This window comes from Saccostrea cucullata, unplaced genomic scaffold (assembly GCF_032062105.1).
Source record: "Saccostrea cucullata isolate Sc308-1 unplaced genomic scaffold, CSIRO_AGI_Scuc_v1 ctg1749, whole genome shotgun sequence".
Lineage (NCBI taxonomy): Eukaryota > Metazoa > Mollusca > Bivalvia > Ostreida > Ostreidae > Saccostrea > Saccostrea cuccullata.
Window position 1 is genome coordinate 111635 of NW_026924109.1, and position 21776 is coordinate 133410.

A 21776-nucleotide genomic window follows, 5' to 3' on the forward strand; every position below is an offset into this window, starting at 1 on the left:
AATACTTTAGAGCTGAACAGAATTTAATGTCTCATTAATACAAAGTACAGTATTGTATTTGCTTTGCAAATCCAATTACAAGGATATTAATTTCGAAAGTCTCCAGGGTAAAATGATAAAAAAGCGAATAGCGATCAATAATGTCACGATGATCGTGGTCTGTAATTTGTAGACTGGTTAAGGTCACATCTTGTTTTATTTATGCATTAATTGCACGTGTTAATTCCCTAGAGCTAATTCACTTCGTGTACATTGTTCAATACTTTCACGCTTCACTTTACTGAAATTTACCACATTGGAGATCTGGTAGAGTCTGACTTTGTTTATTTCATGATTTTCCCTTATATATCAATGATATATTTCGGACTAATAATAAAAGTTTCTAATAAGTAAAAGGTTACCGGGGGTATAATAAAATGTACATTGTTTAAATATTTTTCACTGATTATCATACAAAATTTGTTTTAAACTGCAGGTACAATGGATGTCATGCAAGTTAAAAATCAAGATCATGTACATTTACTTGTTTTCATTTACTTGTTTTCATCAATTACTTTAATATATACCAGATATAAATTACCCTTAAAAACAAAAGTTTAATCTATATAATTTTATGTGATCATTATATATAACTTTTTGATTAACAGGTTTACATTTTAAATGATGCAAATGAAGTACTTGAAAATACATGTATATCCTTGTATGTCAAATATGAAGTAAGTACATGTACTAGTAAATTTAATATAAAAAAGATATTCCCAAATTAGACTCAAAATTTGAAATAGCTATTAAATGAATGTTATTAATAATAAAACACGTATTTTTTTTAGATTTATTTTATAAATATTAGACAAATTTTAACGCTTTTTAATCCTAGAAATACCATTCCATGTGTAATATTCTTATATTCACCGAATGCAAGTCTAGAGGGGAGCATTTTATAATATTGTTAAGTATTTTTTCTCTTAAATTCTCTTAAAATGTCCAAATAATGATACATATATTCTGCTAACTTAAAAGTTTCACTTGTTCTATTATGAAGAACAATATTTCTTAACACACACCCTTCCCTAAAATTCCTGGTCTCATTACGAAGCTCACTTTTTTTCGTGTTTACTGAAAATTTTTTGCTCCCACATGGAATATTTCTATAAAGTAAAGGCTCAGTTGATACGTCAATTTGTCAACAGGTCTAGTAACAAATAACAATTTCAAAGACATAAAAGAAGTGCTCGATTAGATAGTTATCAATTTTCTTCAAATCAGCGTGGGCATCTATTTCTCCTATTCAGCATCCAAAACAAATAATAATGGCGTTCCCATGTCAGTAAGGTAAAAAAATATATTTTTCCCTATAGTCTCTCGTTCCTTCGCTTAGACTCAAAGCTCACAAGGCAAACTCTATACGTTCGATTAGAACGCAATACTAACCCCGTCCTGTCCAGACGCTTATTGATGTCTATACTTTCTCTCTTAAAGACCTTGATTCGATAGGGGAGTGCTTGATTAGCATTGTGCTAACAGAATTTCTACCAGAGGGTGCATTTTGTGTACTTCCACAAAAAAAGTCGTTATTATTTTGAAGAAAAACATATCGTTCCACCTGAGACTTTTTTAATGTTCAGAATATAGGATATCTGTGTGCCTGTTGTTTCTTTTCCCATATAAGGTAATATTCCTATATTTTCCATATCATAATTTAAGCTTTACGAATTTTTTTATCTTCGGATTTCAGATTATGGAAATTTACATGTATTTATTGAGTTTTTAAGAAATAATGCTATATAAAGTAAGCTATAGCTTCTTGTTTATATTGTAAACACTATCAATAATTATCTCATTTATTAAATATATTTTTTATTCCTTTTATTTATTCTATCCACCTCCTTCTTTTTTCAAAAAAAGGTATAAAGGTTTTTTGGTCCATGTGTTTGTTTAATTTTTTTATACACCTATTTATGTATTTTGATTTAAGCCATATGGATATGTATGTACAACGCAATATTTTGATATCATCTAATATAAAGTGAAAGATAAGAATACCAGCCACAGTTTCATTAAATGAAAATGATTTTTAAACAATGCTACTTTTTGTTTTATTTAATTCGGTTAATTCATGTAAAAAATACACGTATGATCCTGTGCTTAGCTTCATAAAAATGTATTTTTTAGTATAGTATTTGATTTTTTAAAGAAATAATTTGAATATACTGAGCTTGCGCGATCACAATAAGAAAAAAATAAGGTCGCCATTTTTTTTTTATCTTAACTCTTGCATAAGTAGAAGATATTTCATCAGATAATCTCACTGATGACATGTACTTCATTAAATAATTCGAAAGTATTGATCATCTCTTCGGTTCTGACGTTCAGTGAGATACTTTTTTGTATATCTCATAAAATTGGCTATGCATTACTTTTCCGTAGTAATTGAACAGTTACCATTACCTTGAAATTGTTACATGTAAGTTTTAAATACAAGTTGCTGTCCTTTAAAAAAAGGACTGCAATACGTGGACCGTATGCATGTGTTTCTAAGCGTAATTCAATTAAAGAGAAAAGGATGACTGCACTTAAGGATATGCGAAATTCATGTAAAAATAAACTTCCAAAACAGACACTTTTTCTTTGAAATGCAGGAATTATCAACATCTCTTCAACTTTACTTAATTACAATAAACAAAGGTATGTATTTACAATGTACGAATCTGTTTTCTAAGGTAGGGGTTATAACAATTTCTTCATTCTCCGTACGATAATGAGGAAGCCTGCTTTTTTATTGACTTTATTCATAGTCAGCGCATGTTTGTCTATTGTTCTCCTTTTAACAGAAGTTGTGCGATTTGCATTAGTGATGTTGTGTTAAAAGGAGATTAATAGACAAACATGCGCTCATGGTTTAAAAGAAAAAACTACCTTCTTTTTACACTCGATCTCTCTGTTGTAATCAAGGGGCTGTGACACGTTGAATATCATAATTCACCATGTGATATCTTTCCCCGGGTAATTTTGTGAATACTGAATTCCGTCACGTGACTTTTAGGTAGCATGTTTTGTGCTAAGTAGGACAATGTGTTCGAACACGTTAAATAGTCAGCCATCCATTTTTAAATATTCTTTACTTACACGGATAGGCTCATACGATTTAAACCTTAGTAAATAATGTACTTGTGCCATGCAAAATAAATAGGGAGATGGAAAATAGAGATCTCGTTTTTAGCTCTACTGGTCAGAGACCAGAAGAGCTTATGCGATAGTAAGGTGTCCGTCGTCCGTCCGTCTGTCTGTCTGTCTGTAAACAATTTTTCAAAACGCTACTCCTCCTACAGTTCTGGTCTGATTTCAATATAACTTGGCACACAAATAGACTACACTTCGATACATAAAATAGTGCATCAGTTTTTGATTTTGATGAAGGGTGTTGCCATGGTTACTAAAAATAGAATTTTCTGTGAAATTCCTTTAAAACGCTACTCCTTCTACAGTTTTGGTCTGATTTCAATATAACTTGGCACACAAGTAGACTACACTAAAATACATAGAATCGTGCATCAATTTTTGATTTTGATGAAGGGTGTTGCCACGGTTACTAAAAATAGAATTTTCTGTGAAATTCCTTTAAAACGCTACTCCTTCTACAGTTTTAGTCTAATTTCAATATAACTTGGCACACAAGTAGACTACACTTAGGTACATAAAATAGTGCATTGTATTTTGATTTATGAAGGGTGTTGCCATGGTTACTTATACAATTTTGGTCTGATTTCAATATAACTTGGCACACAAGTAGACTACACGAAGATACATAAAATAGTGCATCAGTTTTTGATTTCAGTGAAGGGTGTTGCCATGGTTACTACAAATAGAATTTTCTGTGAAATTCCTTTTAAACGCTTCTCCTTCTACAGTCTTGGTCTGATTTCAATATAACTTGGCACACAAGTAGACTATACTACGATAGATAGAATAGTGCATCGGTTTTTGATTTCGATGAAGGGTGTTGCCATGGTTACTAAAAATAGAATTTTTTGTGAAATTCCTTTAAAATGCTATTCCTCATACAATTTTGGTCTGATTTCAATATAACTTGGCACACAAGTAGACTTCTCTAAGGTACATAAAATAGTGCATCGGTTTTTGATTTCGATGAACAGTGTTGCCATTGTTACTAAAATTAGAGATGACTGAAATTCCTTTAAAACGCTACTCCTTCTACAGTTTTGGTCTGATGGGAATATACTTTGTTATAAGTACAAACCAGTAGAGCTACAGTCTCAACAGAGACTTCTGGTTTATACATGTCATTGTTATTCATCCAGTCTAAATTTAGATTCATTCTTACGACGTTAGCTCCATCTCATACATATAAATGTATAATGTTCAATTAGGGGCAGGTAAGTGTCAATTCTCTGTATTTCATTTGGAAAACCGTAAGGACAAAAACATGAAATTAATTATTAAATTACAGTCTAAAATTAATTTCAACATTTATATTGGGTGTCAAATTGACGGGCTTCTGTAGTAAATATATAAAAGTGAAATTAGGTTAAGATTTAAAAGCAACAGGAGCGCCTTAAAAAGACCCAAAACATGGCGTTAGGTGCAGTCATCCTTTCTAGGTTTAGTGAATATACGGAAGAAATCTATCAATGAAAAATAGATTTGATGGTACACATGTAGCACAGCTCTGTAGTACGCATATTTTTTTTCTTTTATTTTCGGAGCCCCAACCCTCTCCCATATGGAAAACCTCTATCAAGCTGTATTTGGATTGCTGTATATCAAATTATTTTGCGAGCCTTGATGCTCAAAACTAATGCCTGTGAAGACTTGTTCTATCTTTCGAAAGGTAGAACTAGTCGTTGAATGACGAATTTGATTCAACATGTTAAGTTATCTATATGCTGCAAGTTTTTCCTACATTTTAAAATGCTTGTGCCATACAATCAATGTTTAGTTTGTATATAAAAGTATATGCAAGAGAGAAATTCGGATCCGCCAAGGAATAAATAAATATTAAAAGCGAGATTTGCCAATGGGCACATTCTAATTCGAATAAGGCGAATTATTCTACGGGCAAGTTGTCTTAGGAGCGAACTTTTCAGCATTCTCGCGCATGCGTAGCCTGAATTTTGCCCATAGCATCTGGTTTAACCTCGCTTATATATTTCTGCGTGGACTTCAGGGTCCACGCAAATTACAAAGGACATACTGGTATTGTAAGATACCTTTTTTTTTTAGTTTAAACGCCCGCGTGGTGCAGTGATTAGAGCGTTTTCTATGGGGTCGCGGAAAAGGAGTTGATCCTTACGTTGCGGGACATCGAGACTTCGGATGATACTCTCTTAACCACTGTCCCGTGTCACTTAACACTGGCACTGCGCTCAAAGGCCCTTATTGACGAGTACAGATCTGTATTTGTAGCTCCACCGGCAAATGGTGGAACAATTTTTTTTGGAAAAATTCTTCATAAACTGGATTTAAGACAACAATAAACACGATTTCTCTAACCTTAAACAAATCCGGACTGACCGTGACGAACAGAAAGCTGAGACTATTTGAAATCTAATTTCGTGTAATTAAATATCAAATTTTTGAAAAAGAGAACTTCTAAAACTGACGCTGAGTGACAAATATTTCAGGTTTTGCTATAATAAAACTAAAACGTCATTCATGAAGTGGTCGCTTATCGTTCCTTGAACTGCAATAAATTTTTTTCTTTCAATTTTCAGCTTTCGCACGTTTACTTACCATATGTTAAAAATTTCAAGTATTTTGTTCTTTTTACAGTTATTATCAAAATATACCTATGTAGGCGTGCTATTTTCTCGAAACTTGACCCCATATTAACGCAAACAAAAACAACATAACGGCAATCTTCATAAATTCTTTCAATGGCGAGGGATAATTTGTCACCCTGGCTGCTGGGAGAGTCAATGGACGGAATTGTTAATAGACGGCTCAATGTGAAATCGTGTTCTCTAAATACGTATGCATGGTTAATAACTTGGAAGGTTTTATTTGACGCAGTCACGGAAGTCTCTACATCATCTTTAAAGGCCTACTCGTGTGGCACTATACTATACTATACACGGAAGGAATATAATTTTAAATCGGATTTTGAAGGTGCTTGTCAGAATGTCTTCAAAATAAAGTTTTTTGTTGCTACACCCATAATCGTAAACATCGTATATTTGCTAGAAAAGAAGCTCAATCGGCACAAAATGCGTCCAATGATTAACATTACAATTTTGAGAATTTTTTTTTCTATTTGAGCAATATATACATCAAATATTTGTGGGCGTGCAACGAATGTTAATACATTGCACACAAGTAAAGGTATGAATACACGACTGCAAACTACAGAACCAAAGTACGCATTTGATTATTTCACCCAAAAATAACAGTAGTGCCTGCAACAATGGACTTGCACAATAAGCGCTGACTTAACAGTCGCCGGACTGTTTTGACATTTAATATGTTTATGTTTGCATCAGTTAAGAAGGAATATTTACAAAACCCATGTATTTTACAAATAAAGTGTGTGGAAATTTACGGCATTCAAAACACCATAACACGGACAGGGGTCGAAAGGTTAAAGATAACGTTTTATTTTTAGGTCACAAACGTTGAACGCCGGGAAGAGCAACATCATAAGCAAAAATCAAGTTTCACGGTCACTTTGAAAAGAAGCTGTTGTGACTTTTCAATTAACTGTTACTTACGCGAACGGTAATCCATGGATTTTAAAATATAAATCATATTTGCAGTGAAAGGCACAGTATCTCGGTCTCATTCGAAGGATTTGTATCTGTGTCCTACAGTGGGATTCGAGTCCGCGATGTAAGGATTAATTTCTTCCTCACTCTGATTGGAGGATTTAAATCCCAAATCGTGGTTATTGATGTGTTACATAAATTAACAAAATAAGTTCAAATACCTAATGTCTGAGGTGTTATATCTCATTCCAATCCCATTCTCTGTAGAAATCAAATAAGAAGAGAAACAATCCGAAAAGAAGAAAACTTGGCAGAAGTTGGTCATGGTGGGAAGAAGGGGGTTCTGAATAGGGTGGCTACCGTTCTCTCTCCTCCAAACAACTTACTATAATAAGACCTATATTATTATGATCTTGATAAGGTACAATAATGACATATTTATATCGCAAAAGAGCTTCCGCTAAATTGACCTTGTGTTACTTGAAATAACCCGGATTTAACAGTTTTATTTTTGTATTCATTTGAAGCAGAATTTATTCAGAATTCTAAACATGAAAAGGAAACACTTGTTTGAGCCTTCAACTCGACATTCACTGTATATATTGTATATTGACGACGTATTCTTACATGTACCTAGCAATAGTTATGTACACTACAACCCGTTATTTCACGATCATTACAAGAAGCACACGGCGGCTGTGACCGGTCGGCAGGTTATGCTTACTCCTCCATGGCACCTAATCCCAACTCTGATGTTTAAGAGGTCCGTGTTTGCTTTGCTTCTAATATATATGGTTTTAAATGAATGGCCTTTTAATTCTGAAAACCTTTCGTTTTCTCCAAATATTTTGCTTAAGTTTAATAGTGGTTTGTACACCATGTTCTTTTTACTCACTTGTTTATAATGTAAAAAGAGAGGACCTAGTTGTATTATGCTACATTAAGTGTTGTTCTCATTGGTCTATAAAAACAGCAAATCAGTCTCGGGGCTGTGGAAGATCGAACTATTTAATTAAACAGGGATTCTTCTTCTTATCCCTTTAAGGACAAATCTTTTTTCTGATGTCTCTGGAGAAAAACCTCATTAAAGGTTATGTTTCTATATATGAAAAACTTGATCAAGTTAATTCACTTGCACTGGCGAAGAAAATGAAAAGTTTAAATCCCATTTTGCATGTTATTTTTATCTGGTACTTTTTCTGATTTAATATTGTGTCTCATAGGAAGCAAAAAGTCTAATTTAATATACTTTAAGCAGACAAATTGACCGTTTCAAGAGAATCTATGCTGGGAAAACCTGATTTTTGTTAGTATGCATTAATGACCTTGAGGCAAGAACTAAGCGGAATAGATTGGAATGAAGTGAATGCAACCGATTTTTGTGGGATTTATGAGACGTCAAAATCATTTGTTCGCGGAAAAGGAAAAAAAAATTATAAACGAATGTTAGGGGTATGAATATCTTAATCGATGCGAGATTTGTTCTACGATCAATAACTAGTTATTAATTTTTCCCCTCCTTGATTGACTTATTTCATCTTAATTTCCTAAGCATATTGATTTCAAATGTTGACATGCATATCATGCATGCAGTGAATTCAAAATTTACAAATACATGTATCCATAATTGCATAACATGTAAAACCAGTTTAGATGTCCTATCGACGAATCATGTATTATTAAAATACCTAATGGCGTGCCAAAACTCACCGCCCTGCAAAAATGATAAATGGTGGAATTGCATGCAGAAAGGCTATGGTAATAGACAGATTACAGTCTGTAGATGATATGTTCCTGGATTTGATTACCACTATCACAGATTAATTCTGATCTGTTGCATATGTATTTTCCATCTAGAGGATTAAGCTTCAATATGTAGTTTTCTTCCAGATATTTCAAAAGCAGCGAAAATGTTCAACTTAAACGTATTATATTACAAAGAGAAAATTGGAAGTGCATTGATATTCGTTGATATCATGAAATAGATAAATGCTCTTGAAAAGTAGAATACGCTTATCATACAGGAAAGAGTACCCGAAGCGAGCGACAAAAAAAATCAAGACGTGTTTGTGAAACACTATGCACCCGGCGACGACAAAGTTCAAATAAGCTATTTTAGCATAAGGTAACAGTCAAGGTCAGAAGGTCATAATGGTGTCATTCAGAAGAACTTAATTAGTGGAATATGCACACCAAATATGAAGTCTCTATCTTCCATGGTTGAAAGGTTCGAAAAAGCTTTTCGAATTGATACACTTCCAATTATCTCTTTGTAATATAATACGTTTAGGTTGAACATTTTCGCTGCATTTAGGTCAGTCAAGGTCTCTGATCTTGGTGTCATTTGAAAATGCTTAATTAGTGGAGTAAGCATACCAAAGGTGAAGTTTCTATCTCTCATGGTTTAAAGTTATGGCGAAGGTTAAAGTTAACAACAGACAGATAAACAGGACAAAAACAATATGCGCCCCCGATCTGTCGATCCGGGCGCATTAAAAGTTTCGCCATAAAGTGATTTAATAATACTTGAATCTGTATCTTTTTAATTTTTCTTATATATGAAATTTTACAACCAGTGAGTTATAGTTCTGTAGCTACATGCAGGCAAAATTGATGTACCATACATTTTTTTTTTTATATAAAAAGCAAATCCTAATTCCAATCAATTTAGCACTGATTTGGATGAAAAGTAAAATATCCATTTCATTTCAGGCAACATAGCCGTTCGATAAAATAGTCCATTACAATCCAGGCAACTTTTTTTTTTAATTTTCAACATCCATGCGATTCATATAATTCAAATTTTTAACTAATTGTAGCGGTAACATATCTTTCATATACTCTAAATCTAAATTTTAGACTTTTTTTATATGAATCTTAGAAATTCAGCTGTTGATAATCTAGAATATAATTTTGTACGTATAATCTTTAAAAGGCTTATTTTCTCAAAACTTTTTAGAAAATGATGTAACATTCTTTTCAGCATTGAACATTAGTGTGCTAGCTTCAAAACGAACAAATTGAAGTCGAAAGATACTAGGGCTGGGTATTGGCCAGAAATTTTGTATTGCGATATTTTTAAACTGTATTGCGATATATAATAAATGCAGTATTTTCTACGTTATTAAAATGGCATTTTCTGCTTAAATTAACCTCAATTTTCATGTAGAGTGCACAAAACTATGAAAAGTTACCAAAGGAAAAAGATCATATTGATTTTATTACAGTTATATACTGAAATACACCCATACAACAGTTTCTGTCTTACTATTTGGGTAAATCACAAACTTTTCTTACAACTTTATATTTAATGAAAGAATTCCAGAGTCCAGGCATTTTGCCGGTATATCGGTATTACAAAAACGTATTGCGATACGATATTTTTTGTCAGTGTATTGCAATATACCGAAATATCGATATTTTTGCCCAGCCCTAAAAGATACCCGGTAGTAGAAATTATTCTACTCGCGATACGAAATCGATAACATTTTTCTTTATTGATTTGCTTTATCTTTGATGGTTTTCTTGGTATATCGATTTTGCTTGTTCACTTGCATAAAAAACACAAATGCATAGTTATGTTCCCCAAACGAAGTTGGGGAACATATTGTTTTTACTCTGTTTCTTATTATTATTAAGGTCTTCCGTTTCAGACGGAAGACCTTATAGTGATTCTACTGTTTCTTTTTATTATTATTATTTTTTTCCCCCTTTTGTAATTTCTTTTTTTGACGATTTCTCAGAGATGACTGGACAGATTCTCATGAAATTTTCAGGGATGATAGAGAGTGAAAATATCTTTCCAATGCAGTTTTCAGTTTTTCAAAACTCACTTCCGGTCGTCAAATATGTCCGATTGCCGTTTTTCCAAAATTGATCATGTCCGGACGATATCTCAGGAACGATAATAGATTAAGACATAAAACTTTCAGGAATAATACATCATGAAAAGTAGATTTGTGCAATTTGGTTAAATCCGTCCTCCGTCACTTCCGGTTGTCACAGGAAGTGATCTAAGAAATCGAAAATTTCAACTTTTTCTTTTATGAAATTATTTTTGCATCACATTATAGCATCTTATTTGTTGTTTCGAAATATGTCAGTCCCACCGGAAACAAAAACGACAACTTCCGGTTATGAGAGAAAAACTGCATATTTTCAGTATTTTTCTTTCCCATAAATATTTTTTATAGATAAAGTATTTGTAATGATTTTTGGATATGTTATTCAGACTGCAAATGTCTACAGTAACGTCAAATATCTTTATAAAATTCACTTCCGGTCGCGTGATATCCGATCCTCAAAATGAAAAGTTATCATAGCAAGATCTCGTAAACGGTAAGAGATTAAGACACCAAACTTATATAAATGGTAGATCATGATAAGTAGGCAAAATCAGTTGGGATAAGATTGTCAGCCGTCACTTCCGGTCGTCACAGGAAGTGATCCAAAAAATCAAAATTTTTAACTTTTCTTTCATGAAACTTTTTTTGCATCACATTATAAAATCTTATAGGTATTTTTGAAATATATCAGTCCCACCGGAAACTAAAACGACAACTTCCGGTTATAAGAGAAAAACGACATAATTTGAGTATTTTTCTTTCCCATAAATATTTCTTATAGTTAAAGTATTTGTAATGATTTTTGGATATGTTATTCAGACTGCAAATGTCTACAGTAATGTTTAATATCTCAGTAAAATTTTACTTCCGGTCGCGTGACTTCCTGTCCTCAGAATCAGAAGTTATCATTGCTAGATCTCGTTAACGGTAAGAGAATAAGACACCAGATTAATAGGGATGGTAGACCTTGATGAGTAGACAAATCCTTTGAGTTTAAGATCGTCCGCCGTCACTTCCGGTTATCACAGGAAGTGATCAAATAAATCAAAAATTTAAACTTTTCTTTAAGGTATCTTTCTTAGTATTACCTTACAGCATCTTACTAGAAGTTTCGAAATATGTCAGTCCCATTGAAAACAAAAACGACGACTTCCGGTTATGAGAGAAAAAACTGCATAAATTGAGTTTCTTACTATCCCATAAATATCTTTTATAAAAAGAGTATTTGAAATGATTTTGGGACATGTTATTCAGACTGCAAATGTCTAGAGAAACCTCAAAATTAGACCTTGGAACCTTACTCAAAAAGTAATAAAGAAATATTCATTACCTTTATCTAGATTCAGCTTCAAGTGTTTATCTCAAGTTTACCTCTCTCTCTCTCTCTCTCTCTCTCTTTGATGACCTTGACCTTTGACCTTGATAAATGACCTTGTACTTTGGCCCCAAAGGTCACGATCAAGCTTAAGGTCGTGGAGGTATTAGCAACTCTTACTCTAACAAATGCTTATAAAATATCCCCTCTCTTCTCTAAAAAAAAAAAATAAAAAAAAAATAATAATTAACAGCAACGTAGAGAAAACGTCTTCATGCCAAACGGCACAAAACATTGACATAAGATTCGGAATAAAATCAAAAAGAGACCTGAAAGAAAGTGTCCTGAGAGTTTTAAGGTGAGTCTCTAAACTATAATAAAATTGTAGTGAATATCGGCAAAATCTGCATTTTTTTTTTCTGTCTGAAATTTAGTTATTGCTGAGCATAAACATTAATTAAAGCTCTCATCGGCTATTTCTACAATTGTTGTTAATATCATTCGATTCTTCTGCTCTATTACGACATTTTAATACCAAGTATTCTTGCTTTCTTGGGTGTATTGAATTTATTTCAATTTTATTTAGATTAAAATATGAATCGATCGAATCTAGGAAATGGCGATTTTTCATATCAATTAAATTTCCACTCAGTTTAGATAGGTTAAATCAATTGCAGTTACCCCGCTTGATACGATATGGTGTTGAAAAAATGCCCATGACTCATTCACTGTTTTTCCGGGATTTTGAATTTCCTCTGCAACTGACCACGTGTATTACTTTCGCTTTTACAACTCTGTGTATGCTAAGTGTCATTGCTTCATTGCAATTGTGTCCCATAGTTATTCTAATCATTTTCCTACATACAATATCACATCAAACAGACAAGATCTCAGTTTTTTAAGAAATTTGACCGGGACTTTACTACGAAACTATTTCTTTCACTTCGAAACTATTTCCTTCAACCTAAAAAATAATAAGCTTACAAAATACCTTAAATGTTGTGGAATTTGGCGGCTCAGTGGTTAGCGTGTCCGACTTTCATACTAATGGTTTTGGGGTCGAGCCCAGATGGAGGAAATTTATTTATTTCTTTTTTTTTTGCATTTTTTTAATTAAATTGAAAAATTTCCTTCTTACAGATAAATAGAGAAGAACGGAAGACCTTCTTTGTTGCTTTAGCAACAAGAGTTTCTAGTTATTAAGGTCTTCCGTCTTCACGGAAGACCTTATAGTGATTCTATTGTTTCTTATTATTATTAAGGTCTTCCGTCTTCACGGAAGACCTTATAGTGATTCTACTGTTTCTTATTATTCTTATTATTATTATTCTTTTTTTGACAAAATTTTGTGCAGGCGATTTATCGAAAACTATTCAGCGGTTTTTCATGAAACTTTCACAAAATATGTGTCATTATATGAAGTTGTTACATCCGAAGAGAAATTTTGAAAATTCGCTTATGGTGCCAAGTTATGGACGATTTCCTGATTTTAAAATGCGATTTTGTCGCCCCTTTTTCTCAAAAATAGCTAAAGATATGACCTGGAGACTTATTGGAGACGATAGTTTGTCACTTTGTGGTTTGCGGAATCACCTTCTCGTGCGTCGTCAGTACTTCCGGTTGTTACGAGATGCAAATTTAAAAAAATCGTATTTTCTAACTTTTTTGTTTTTCAGTATTTTTCATTTATTTTTGGTATGTTAATAGAAACCCTCCTTATAATGCTTACTATATAATTTGTTTGAATGTTGATAAATCTAAACTCTAGATATTAGCATTCAAAAATCTGAAGCGGGTCCAAAATGGCGGCTGTCTCTGTCAACGCCGACATTTCGCAATAGGGGTTTACGGAGGCAGCCGAACGTTTGCTTGAACGAAAGTAACATAAGGATAAATGAAATGTAAAGGAATACTTGGATTGTCACGTCGTAGTTTCGTTGCAGTTCTGTGTCAAACTAACGTCTTATATATTTGGTAAAAGACAAAATGTGCAAATGAAATTCGATACCTAATATCTTTTGTACACCATGGAAAAACAGATCTTTAATCATGCTTATAAGTAATGCTTTCTCAAAAAAGAATATCAATTAATATTTTAAGTATAAATCTTAACAACTGTTTTTCCTATGCACACTTGTGTCATATTAAACTAATAAATAAGACAAAAATAAGATGTTTTTTAAAAGATCGCTTCATGGAGTTTATTTTAGCATTCTTGTCTCAGAGTTATTGATCAAGAATGATATCTGATTCCATGACCGCTGTAGGAGGAGCCATGTTTTTTTGGCGAAACATTTCAACCTTTTTCGACTTACTAATCGGGATAGTTCACTTTGGGGATACAAAGGAAACTGAAAAAAATTAAAAATTCATAACTGTTTCACCGCTTTAGTGTTAAATGCATATATACAATATGGAATTTGTAAAATGTGTTAATATACTTTGTAAACCTTGAATAGACTATAAGAACGTTCTTTTTTTAACTTCATTGAAGATATCACACCTATTTAATAGAACATTCCAAAGAAAAGGCGCAAAGATTAACTCGTGGCGTTTATCGCTAAATTTTGAAAAGTGACCTGCCTTTCATAATTTTAAGACAGAAGCACTGTTTTGTACATATATACAAGTAGATTTAGAGTAGAGGTCGCGATGGCGTAGTATTTAGTGCGTTGGAGTTTCATGCTGGCGACTTGGGTTCAATCCCCCTTGTGTGCAAATCTTTTTCAATTTTTCTGCTCGATTTAACGTTTTCCTTCCGGAATCGGACGGAAGACCTCTCGTTGCTCGCAACGAGTTTCACATCTAGTTATTATTCTTTTTTTGACAAAATTTTGTGCAGGCGATTTCTCGAAAACTGTTCAGCAGTTTTTCATGAAACTTTCACAAAATATGTCTCATTATATGAAGTTGTTACATCCGTAGAGAAATTTTGAAAATTCGCTTCTGGTGCCAAGTTATTGACAATTTCCTGATTTTAAAATGCGATTTTGTCGCCCCTTTTTCTCGAAAATGGCTAAAGATATGATCTGGAGACTTATTGGAGACGATAGTTTGTCACTTTGTAGTTTGCAGAATCACCTTCTCGTGCGTCGTCAATACTTCCGGTCGTTACGAGATGCAAATTAAAAAAAATTGTATTTTCCAACTTTTTTGTTTTTCAGTATTTTTCATTTATTTTTTGTATGTTAATAGAAACCCTCGTTATAATGCTTAGTATTTAATTTGTTTGAATGTTGATAAATCTAAACTCTAGATATTAGCATTCAAAAATCTGAAGCGGGTCCAAAATGGCGGGGCTCTCTGGCTACGCCGACATTTCGCAATAGGGGTTTACGGAGGCAGCCGAGCGTTTGCTTGAACGAAAGCAACATAAGAATACATGAAATGTAAAGGAATACTTGGAATGTCACGTCGTAGTTTCGTTGCATTTCTGTGTCAAACTAAATTCTTCTATTATTGGTTTGGCTGGTTTTCAAAGTAGAAAAAGAAAAGACTAAACGTGCAAATGAAATTCGATACCAAATATCTTTTGTGCATCACGGAAAAACAGATCTTAAATCATACTTATGCATAATACTTTCTCAAAAAAGAATATTAATATTGTCAGTATATATCTTAACCATTGTTTTTCCTATACACATTTGTGTCATAATAAACTAATTAATAAAACAAAATATAAGAAAACATTTTTTTTTAAAAGATCGCTTCATGGAGTTTATTTAAGCATTCTTGTCTCAAAGACCTGATTCAAGTTACTGAGCATAAAAGATATCTGATTCCTTGACTGTCGTAGGGCGAGCCATATTCTTCGGCGAAACGTTTCAACTTTTTTCGATTAACTAATCGAGATAGTTCACTTTGGGGATAAACTGGAAATTGAAAAAAAAAATCATAACTGTTTCACCACTTAAGTGTTACATACATATATACAATACGGAATTTGTAAAATGTGTTAAATATACTTTCTAAACCTCGAATCTTAAGCTATAAGAGCGTTCTATTTTTAATTTCATTGAAGCTATCGCACCTATATAACAGAAAATTCCAAAGAAAAGGCTCAAGTTTAACTCGTGGCGTTTGGCGCTAAATTTTGAATAGTGACCCACCTTTCATAATTTTAAGAGAGAAGCATTGTTTCCATAATATATTCAAGTAGATTTAGAGTAGAGGTCCTGATAGCGTAATATTAAGTGCTTTGGAATTTCCTGCTGGCGACTTGGGTTCAATCCCCCTTGTGTGCAAATCTTTTTTTTTTTTCATTTTTAGCTCGATTTTACGTTTTTTTTTCCAGAATCGGACGGAAGACCTCTCGTTGCTCGCAACGAGTTTCATATCTAGTTAAGGTCTTCCGACTTCCTTCGGAAGACCTTATTGTTTTCCTTCTGTTTTTTATTATTATTATTATTCCACTTTTCATAGTACAGGTCATATCTCAGCTGTGCGTGGACGAATTTTAACGATTTTTTCAGGGATGATGCATCTTGTCAATATCTCCAGGGGTGTTCCTCACTTTTTTGAAATTTTTCTCCGTTCGCGATTTTCGGGGAAATTTGTATTTTTTAAATGGAATTTTGTCGCAAAAAAATCTCGAGAACGGCAAAAGATATGAAACTGAAACTTGCTGAGGTGATAGAACATCAATTGTAGATGTGTTGATCGACCTTCATTTTTCGTAGTTTTGACTTCCGGCCGCAAACGGAAGTGAAATAAGAAATTCCAAATTTTCAACTTTTTTGTTTTTCAATATTTTTCTTTAGGCTTTACAGGGTTGACAGTGTGTCTTATGAGAATTCTAAATATGTATTTAGTATCTTGATGCGTGCATCTATTGAAAAGATATGACCAAACCAAACTTTGTCCCACTGTCGGGGGTTCGAATCCCGCTGTGGGCGTTGATTTTTTTTTTCTTTGTTTCTATCTTTTTGCATTTGCAAATAACTGTTCTCTCTATTTTAACATATATGGAAGATTTTGCCGATTTTTAAAAGCTTTTTTTGAGATATTTTGAGGAATACCTGTAATAATCATGAGATATGTTAAGAGGCTGCTGTAAATGAACGTAAACGAGAAAAATACATTCTGAAATTTTATGGGATGTCGCAGCATAGAATTCTAACGAAAATCGGTCGGAAGACCTGCTTGTTGCACCAGCAACAAGAACGCATCTAGTTATTATTATTTTTCTTCTTCTTCCTGGAACTTTTTTGTCCGGGAATGATCTTGTAAACTGTTCGTCCGATGTAGGTAAAACCTTTTTAGGGTTAGTAGACATGTTATGTAGATTTGCGGAATCAAGGTCATTTTGCGCGCACGTGCTTGCAAGAGCGTGCACGTGCAACACGTGAAATGACCAATATAATAGATATAGCCACAACTGTTCTATTTTTAAATGAAATGCTTTGAAACTCATAATGTGAGGATATATTAGTAGTATAGACATGACGACATGGTGAAAATAGCAAGATCTCACGCGCATGCACGTGCACTTCGCTCTGATTGGCTGCAACTAAAGTCTCAATATCTTTCTTGTTTTTTGACGAAATCCTTTGAAATTTTGAACATAGCCATGCATCAGGATATCCTACAACATGAAATAAAGCAATTATCATGAAAACACGTGCATGCACGTACGCTGCAATCTGATTGGCTGAAACTTTAAACAGCTATAACTCCCTTGGTTTTCAACCAAACAGGATGGGATTTGGAACATAGATAGATATAATGGACTTCTACAAGTAGGTATGGTCACCATGCACATGCATACACGTGCGTGTACATGTGCTGCAATCTGAATTTAGGGGTGGAATTTAGAACATAGATAGATGTAATGGACTTCTACAAGAAGATATGGTCACCATGCTCATGTATGCACGTGCGTGCACGTGAAATGAGAAAAATCAAACATACACTTGAATGAGCGAATTTTTTTTTTTATAATTTTGGATTAAATACTTTAATATTCAGTATATTAAAAATATAGATTGTGTAGACAAGATGATATGGTCATGACGCATATGCATTAACATGTGCACGCGTGCAATGCTAAAGTTTAAATAATTTTTGTACACTTCTTTGTTAATGTTGTTAAAATCTCAGATGCATAGAGGTTGTCTTATTTAATGAAGCTTACAGGGAATATGGCACCAAAAGGGAGTTGGGGAGCGTTTGGGGAACATCTGTAACGGTCCCCGTTACAATTAGCACTAGTTCCATACATTGTTATTATATAATATGTAAATAGTTAAGGGGCTTTCCATCGGTTATTGACGAATGTTTGAAAGTACAATGTGTGCTTATCAATTTCCATAGGTCTGGATGCAGGTAAGAAACGAGGGAGGGGAATGAATCAACGTAGAACATAGCCTATGGTGTAAAATTTCTTCTGAAATGATTTCCAATTTCATGTATACGTACATGCACTCTATACATGTATGTAACAAATACACATGAGCTTTGCGATATCATCAGTGTGAAGCCTTAATACTTAACCAACAATATATTTATAAATATATTTACAAAGAAATGTAAAACAAGTATCAATGATATCCTTTTAACATGTTTTTAAAAGTAGGTCAAACTCTTAAAGTCAAGGTCAAAAATAATTTTACCTAAAAAGAAAGGTCTTATCACAATAAATATACATGTCAAATATGAAAGCCCTAGCACCAACAGTTAAAAAGTTATGGCCAAAGTTAAAGTGTGGAAATCTTTTGTAAAAGTGGGTCAAACTCCAAGGTCAAGAAGTCAATTTTGTGGTAACCAAAAAAAGGTCTTTTCACAAGGAATATTTAATACTGTACACATGTAAAATATGAATAATATAGCCCTAACCAATCAAAAGATAAAGTAAAGTTTTTGCAGACAAATAGACGGACGGACAGGACGAAAACTATAAACCCCCGAAATTCAGTAAAAGGATTTACTTTGTCACACTTCGTTTTGCCTTCAGTACAGAAAATGCTTTTGAATCAATTTTATCGCTGGTTTTACAATATGCATCATTCAATTTTCAATTCACGATTTGTAATTATGTGTTTTGATTTTTTAAAATTAGTTAAAGGGTCATAACCTGTTTTTACCTCATTTTGGTCTTTCGAATAAAATGTAACATCTTCCTTAGAAGATATTTAGAAATTCTTCAATATATTCATGGTTTTGAAGAGCAATGATATTAAGAAAACTTAATGTTGCATGACAATAAACGGAACATATTGAAGATGGTTCATTATCAGCAATTAAAAAGTTGTAGGTGAAATTAAATGATGTTGTTTGTAGTTATCAAGCAAACGTCATTAGATCGTTTAAGGCTTCCACGATGTTTTCAGATCAATATGTTGTTTATCATAAAACATACATAAAACCCGTATTCCTTTCTTGCAGAGATACGGACATTCATCATGATGAACAGAGCAAAACGAAACAAAACCAATAGGAGTGCCATTTCATTGCTCCAGTGAGAATTTTATGGAATCGGTTTTATGTTCCTGTGGATGTCAACTCAAGCCCTACATGGTGTTCAACGACACAGATGTCATTTTGGAAAGTGCAACAAATTGGTCGAAAAGCACAGAAAAGAGTGCACGGGCAAACAATTTCCATGCAAATGCAGAGACAATTGTCCTTGGAGTATTTTTATTCCTCCTCATATTTCTAACCATCTTAGGCAATTCGCTTGTTCTGTTAGCTATGATTGTGAAGAAGAAACTACGAACTGTTTCAAATATGTTCATAGTATCGTTAAGTCTTACCGACTTTTTATTGGGATCTATCGTAATGATACCATCTGCACTGCAGATAATATTTCAAGAATGGATCTTTCAACATGAGTTTTGTTCCGTATGGGTATCATTTGACGTAATGTTGTCCAGTGCTTCTGTGTTAAATGTTTGTCTAATCAGCATAGACCGATATATCTCCATTCTAACCCCTCTCAGATACAAAACAGTGATGACATTCCAGAAAGCTTTCTTAATGCTGATAATTGCATGGAGCATAGCAATTCTTTCGTCTTTCGTTCCAATAATGAATGGCCTTCACAATCCTGACGTCCCCTCCTTAAAGAATTTAACTCTATTTTCCAGCACTCCGCAGTGTTTGTTCATTATCAGTGGAATATATGGCGTAATCGCCACACCCGTAACGATTTTATGTCCAATTATCATAGCCATTGTACTTTATTACCGTGTTTCAAAGGAAGCAAAACGACAAGCATTTTTCGTGGGAACTCTTCTTACCCCAGGAAATGTTCTTTTGAGACAGCATGTGCCAGCTAAACACCTGAGGGAACCACTCACCCGTAAGGCTACGGTGACGCTGGGGACAATTGTCGGTGCTTACGTCACAACATGGTCCCCGTTTCTGTGTGCCAATATCGTAGAGGGATTCTGTCAGTGTATTCCTGGAAAGTTGTTTACAGCCTTTGTTTGGTTGGGATATTGTAACAGCTTAATTAACCCAATTATCTATCCCTTATTTATGAAAGATTTCAGGAAAGTGTACGTTTTAGCCCTGTCCAAGTGCTGTCCATTCCTACATAAAATAAGACATTTTAGTATAGAACATAAGTTATATGAGGGAATTAAGCACCCGACTCTTTAAAGCAATATGAACTACATTTTTGAAAAAATTATTTTGCTGTTAATTAAAATGTGTTATGATGATAAATAAGTATGTAACGTTAACCTTTATGATCAATTAGACTAAGATAAAGCAGAAGAAAGACTTCTATACACAATGCAATATACAGATTTATGTAAGAAATCATTTTTGTACAGGACGACAATAATGTTATTTTGATTCAGTTGAAGCTTATAAATAGTTCTTCCATCGCAAATATGAACAACAGAAGTTTATTAACGTTATTTTTTCTGTCATTAAAATAGTTATTTACAGTTTTGCAACAAAAAATTCCGACATCAAAGTTGCAGCTCATATTGCTTTAAAACATCTATTTTATCACCAACGAAGTGATGTTATTCAGTTGTAGTATGTTCATATTATGTTGTTGACATTTTTTAACCCCAATATTTTAAATATTATAATAATAAATATTAAAAATATTACAGTACTGAGTCTAAGTTTTATTTTTATTTAAAGTTTCATGAGAGATTTTAAGAAAAGTATATATTTTCATTTTTATCAGTTATCTTTCTTATTCGACGCATGGCGTTTGAATTCTCCATGCAGTTTGCCTCTTTTTCACCGGGTTAGATTGACATAACCAATTCCATTGACGTTGGAAATATCATTTTCGCATAAATATCGAGGGGAAAAAAATCAATCATTATCAGTAAGACTGGAATCTGTAGGAAAATTGTTATGGTGAGAATAAGTTAAAGTGTTTTTGCATTGCTTGTCATAAAATAATGTTAATCGATACAAGAAAAAAAAAATCCTATTTTATTGTGCAATTATTAAAATATAATACTCGGATATATACTTCAGTATTCCTTCCGAGTGGTATAAAAACCTGAAATGTTAGTTTAAAATATATTTTATTTATTGAAATGTTGTATTTTATGTAAGATAACAATCATTCAAACGAAAGAAATAGTTTACGTTGTTAAAATGCAAGAAACAAAACACAATCATGCTATAATTTTTGCCGAATCAATTAATTTTCCAACAGAAACATATATGAACAGATATCTGAACAAACTGAATAATATTAAATGCAAAAGAGAGGTGGTTACAATATATCTCTTTGTTTTTCTAAGGGGCGATGTTATCGTCCAAATTGCCCGTATTTTCCACTTAACATTAACAGACGTATATAAAAATACTTGCTAAAACTGAAAAGAAAATGCTTCTGCTTATCGCAGTAAATGTTCTCTCTAAAATATAATTCGTCACATTTTTCTATTTTTTTTTAAACAAAATTCTTCAATTTGTTGC

At 33.1% G+C, this 21776-nt stretch overlaps 1 protein-coding gene across 1 annotated transcript; it reads left to right on the top strand.

The window, feature by feature from the left end:
* The first annotated feature begins 1512 nt into the window (after positions 1-1512).
* On the top strand, positions 1513-20512 carry LOC134265746 (5-hydroxytryptamine receptor 6-like). The gene is made up of 2 exons (XM_062747968.1): positions 1513-1669; positions 19263-20512. Exon 2 carries the CDS (start codon positions 19347-19349, stop codon positions 20478-20480), a length of 1134 nt encoding a protein of 377 aa, XP_062603952.1. The 5' UTR covers positions 1513-1669; positions 19263-19346; the 3' UTR covers positions 20481-20512.
* The last annotated feature ends 1264 nt before the right edge of the window (positions 20513-21776 follow it).

What these genes read in the sequence shown, in the direction of transcription:
- LOC134265746 (XM_062747968.1), top strand. Translation starts at nt 19,347, where the DNA reads ATGGAATCGGTTTTATGTTCCTGTGGATGTCAACTCAAGCCCTACATG.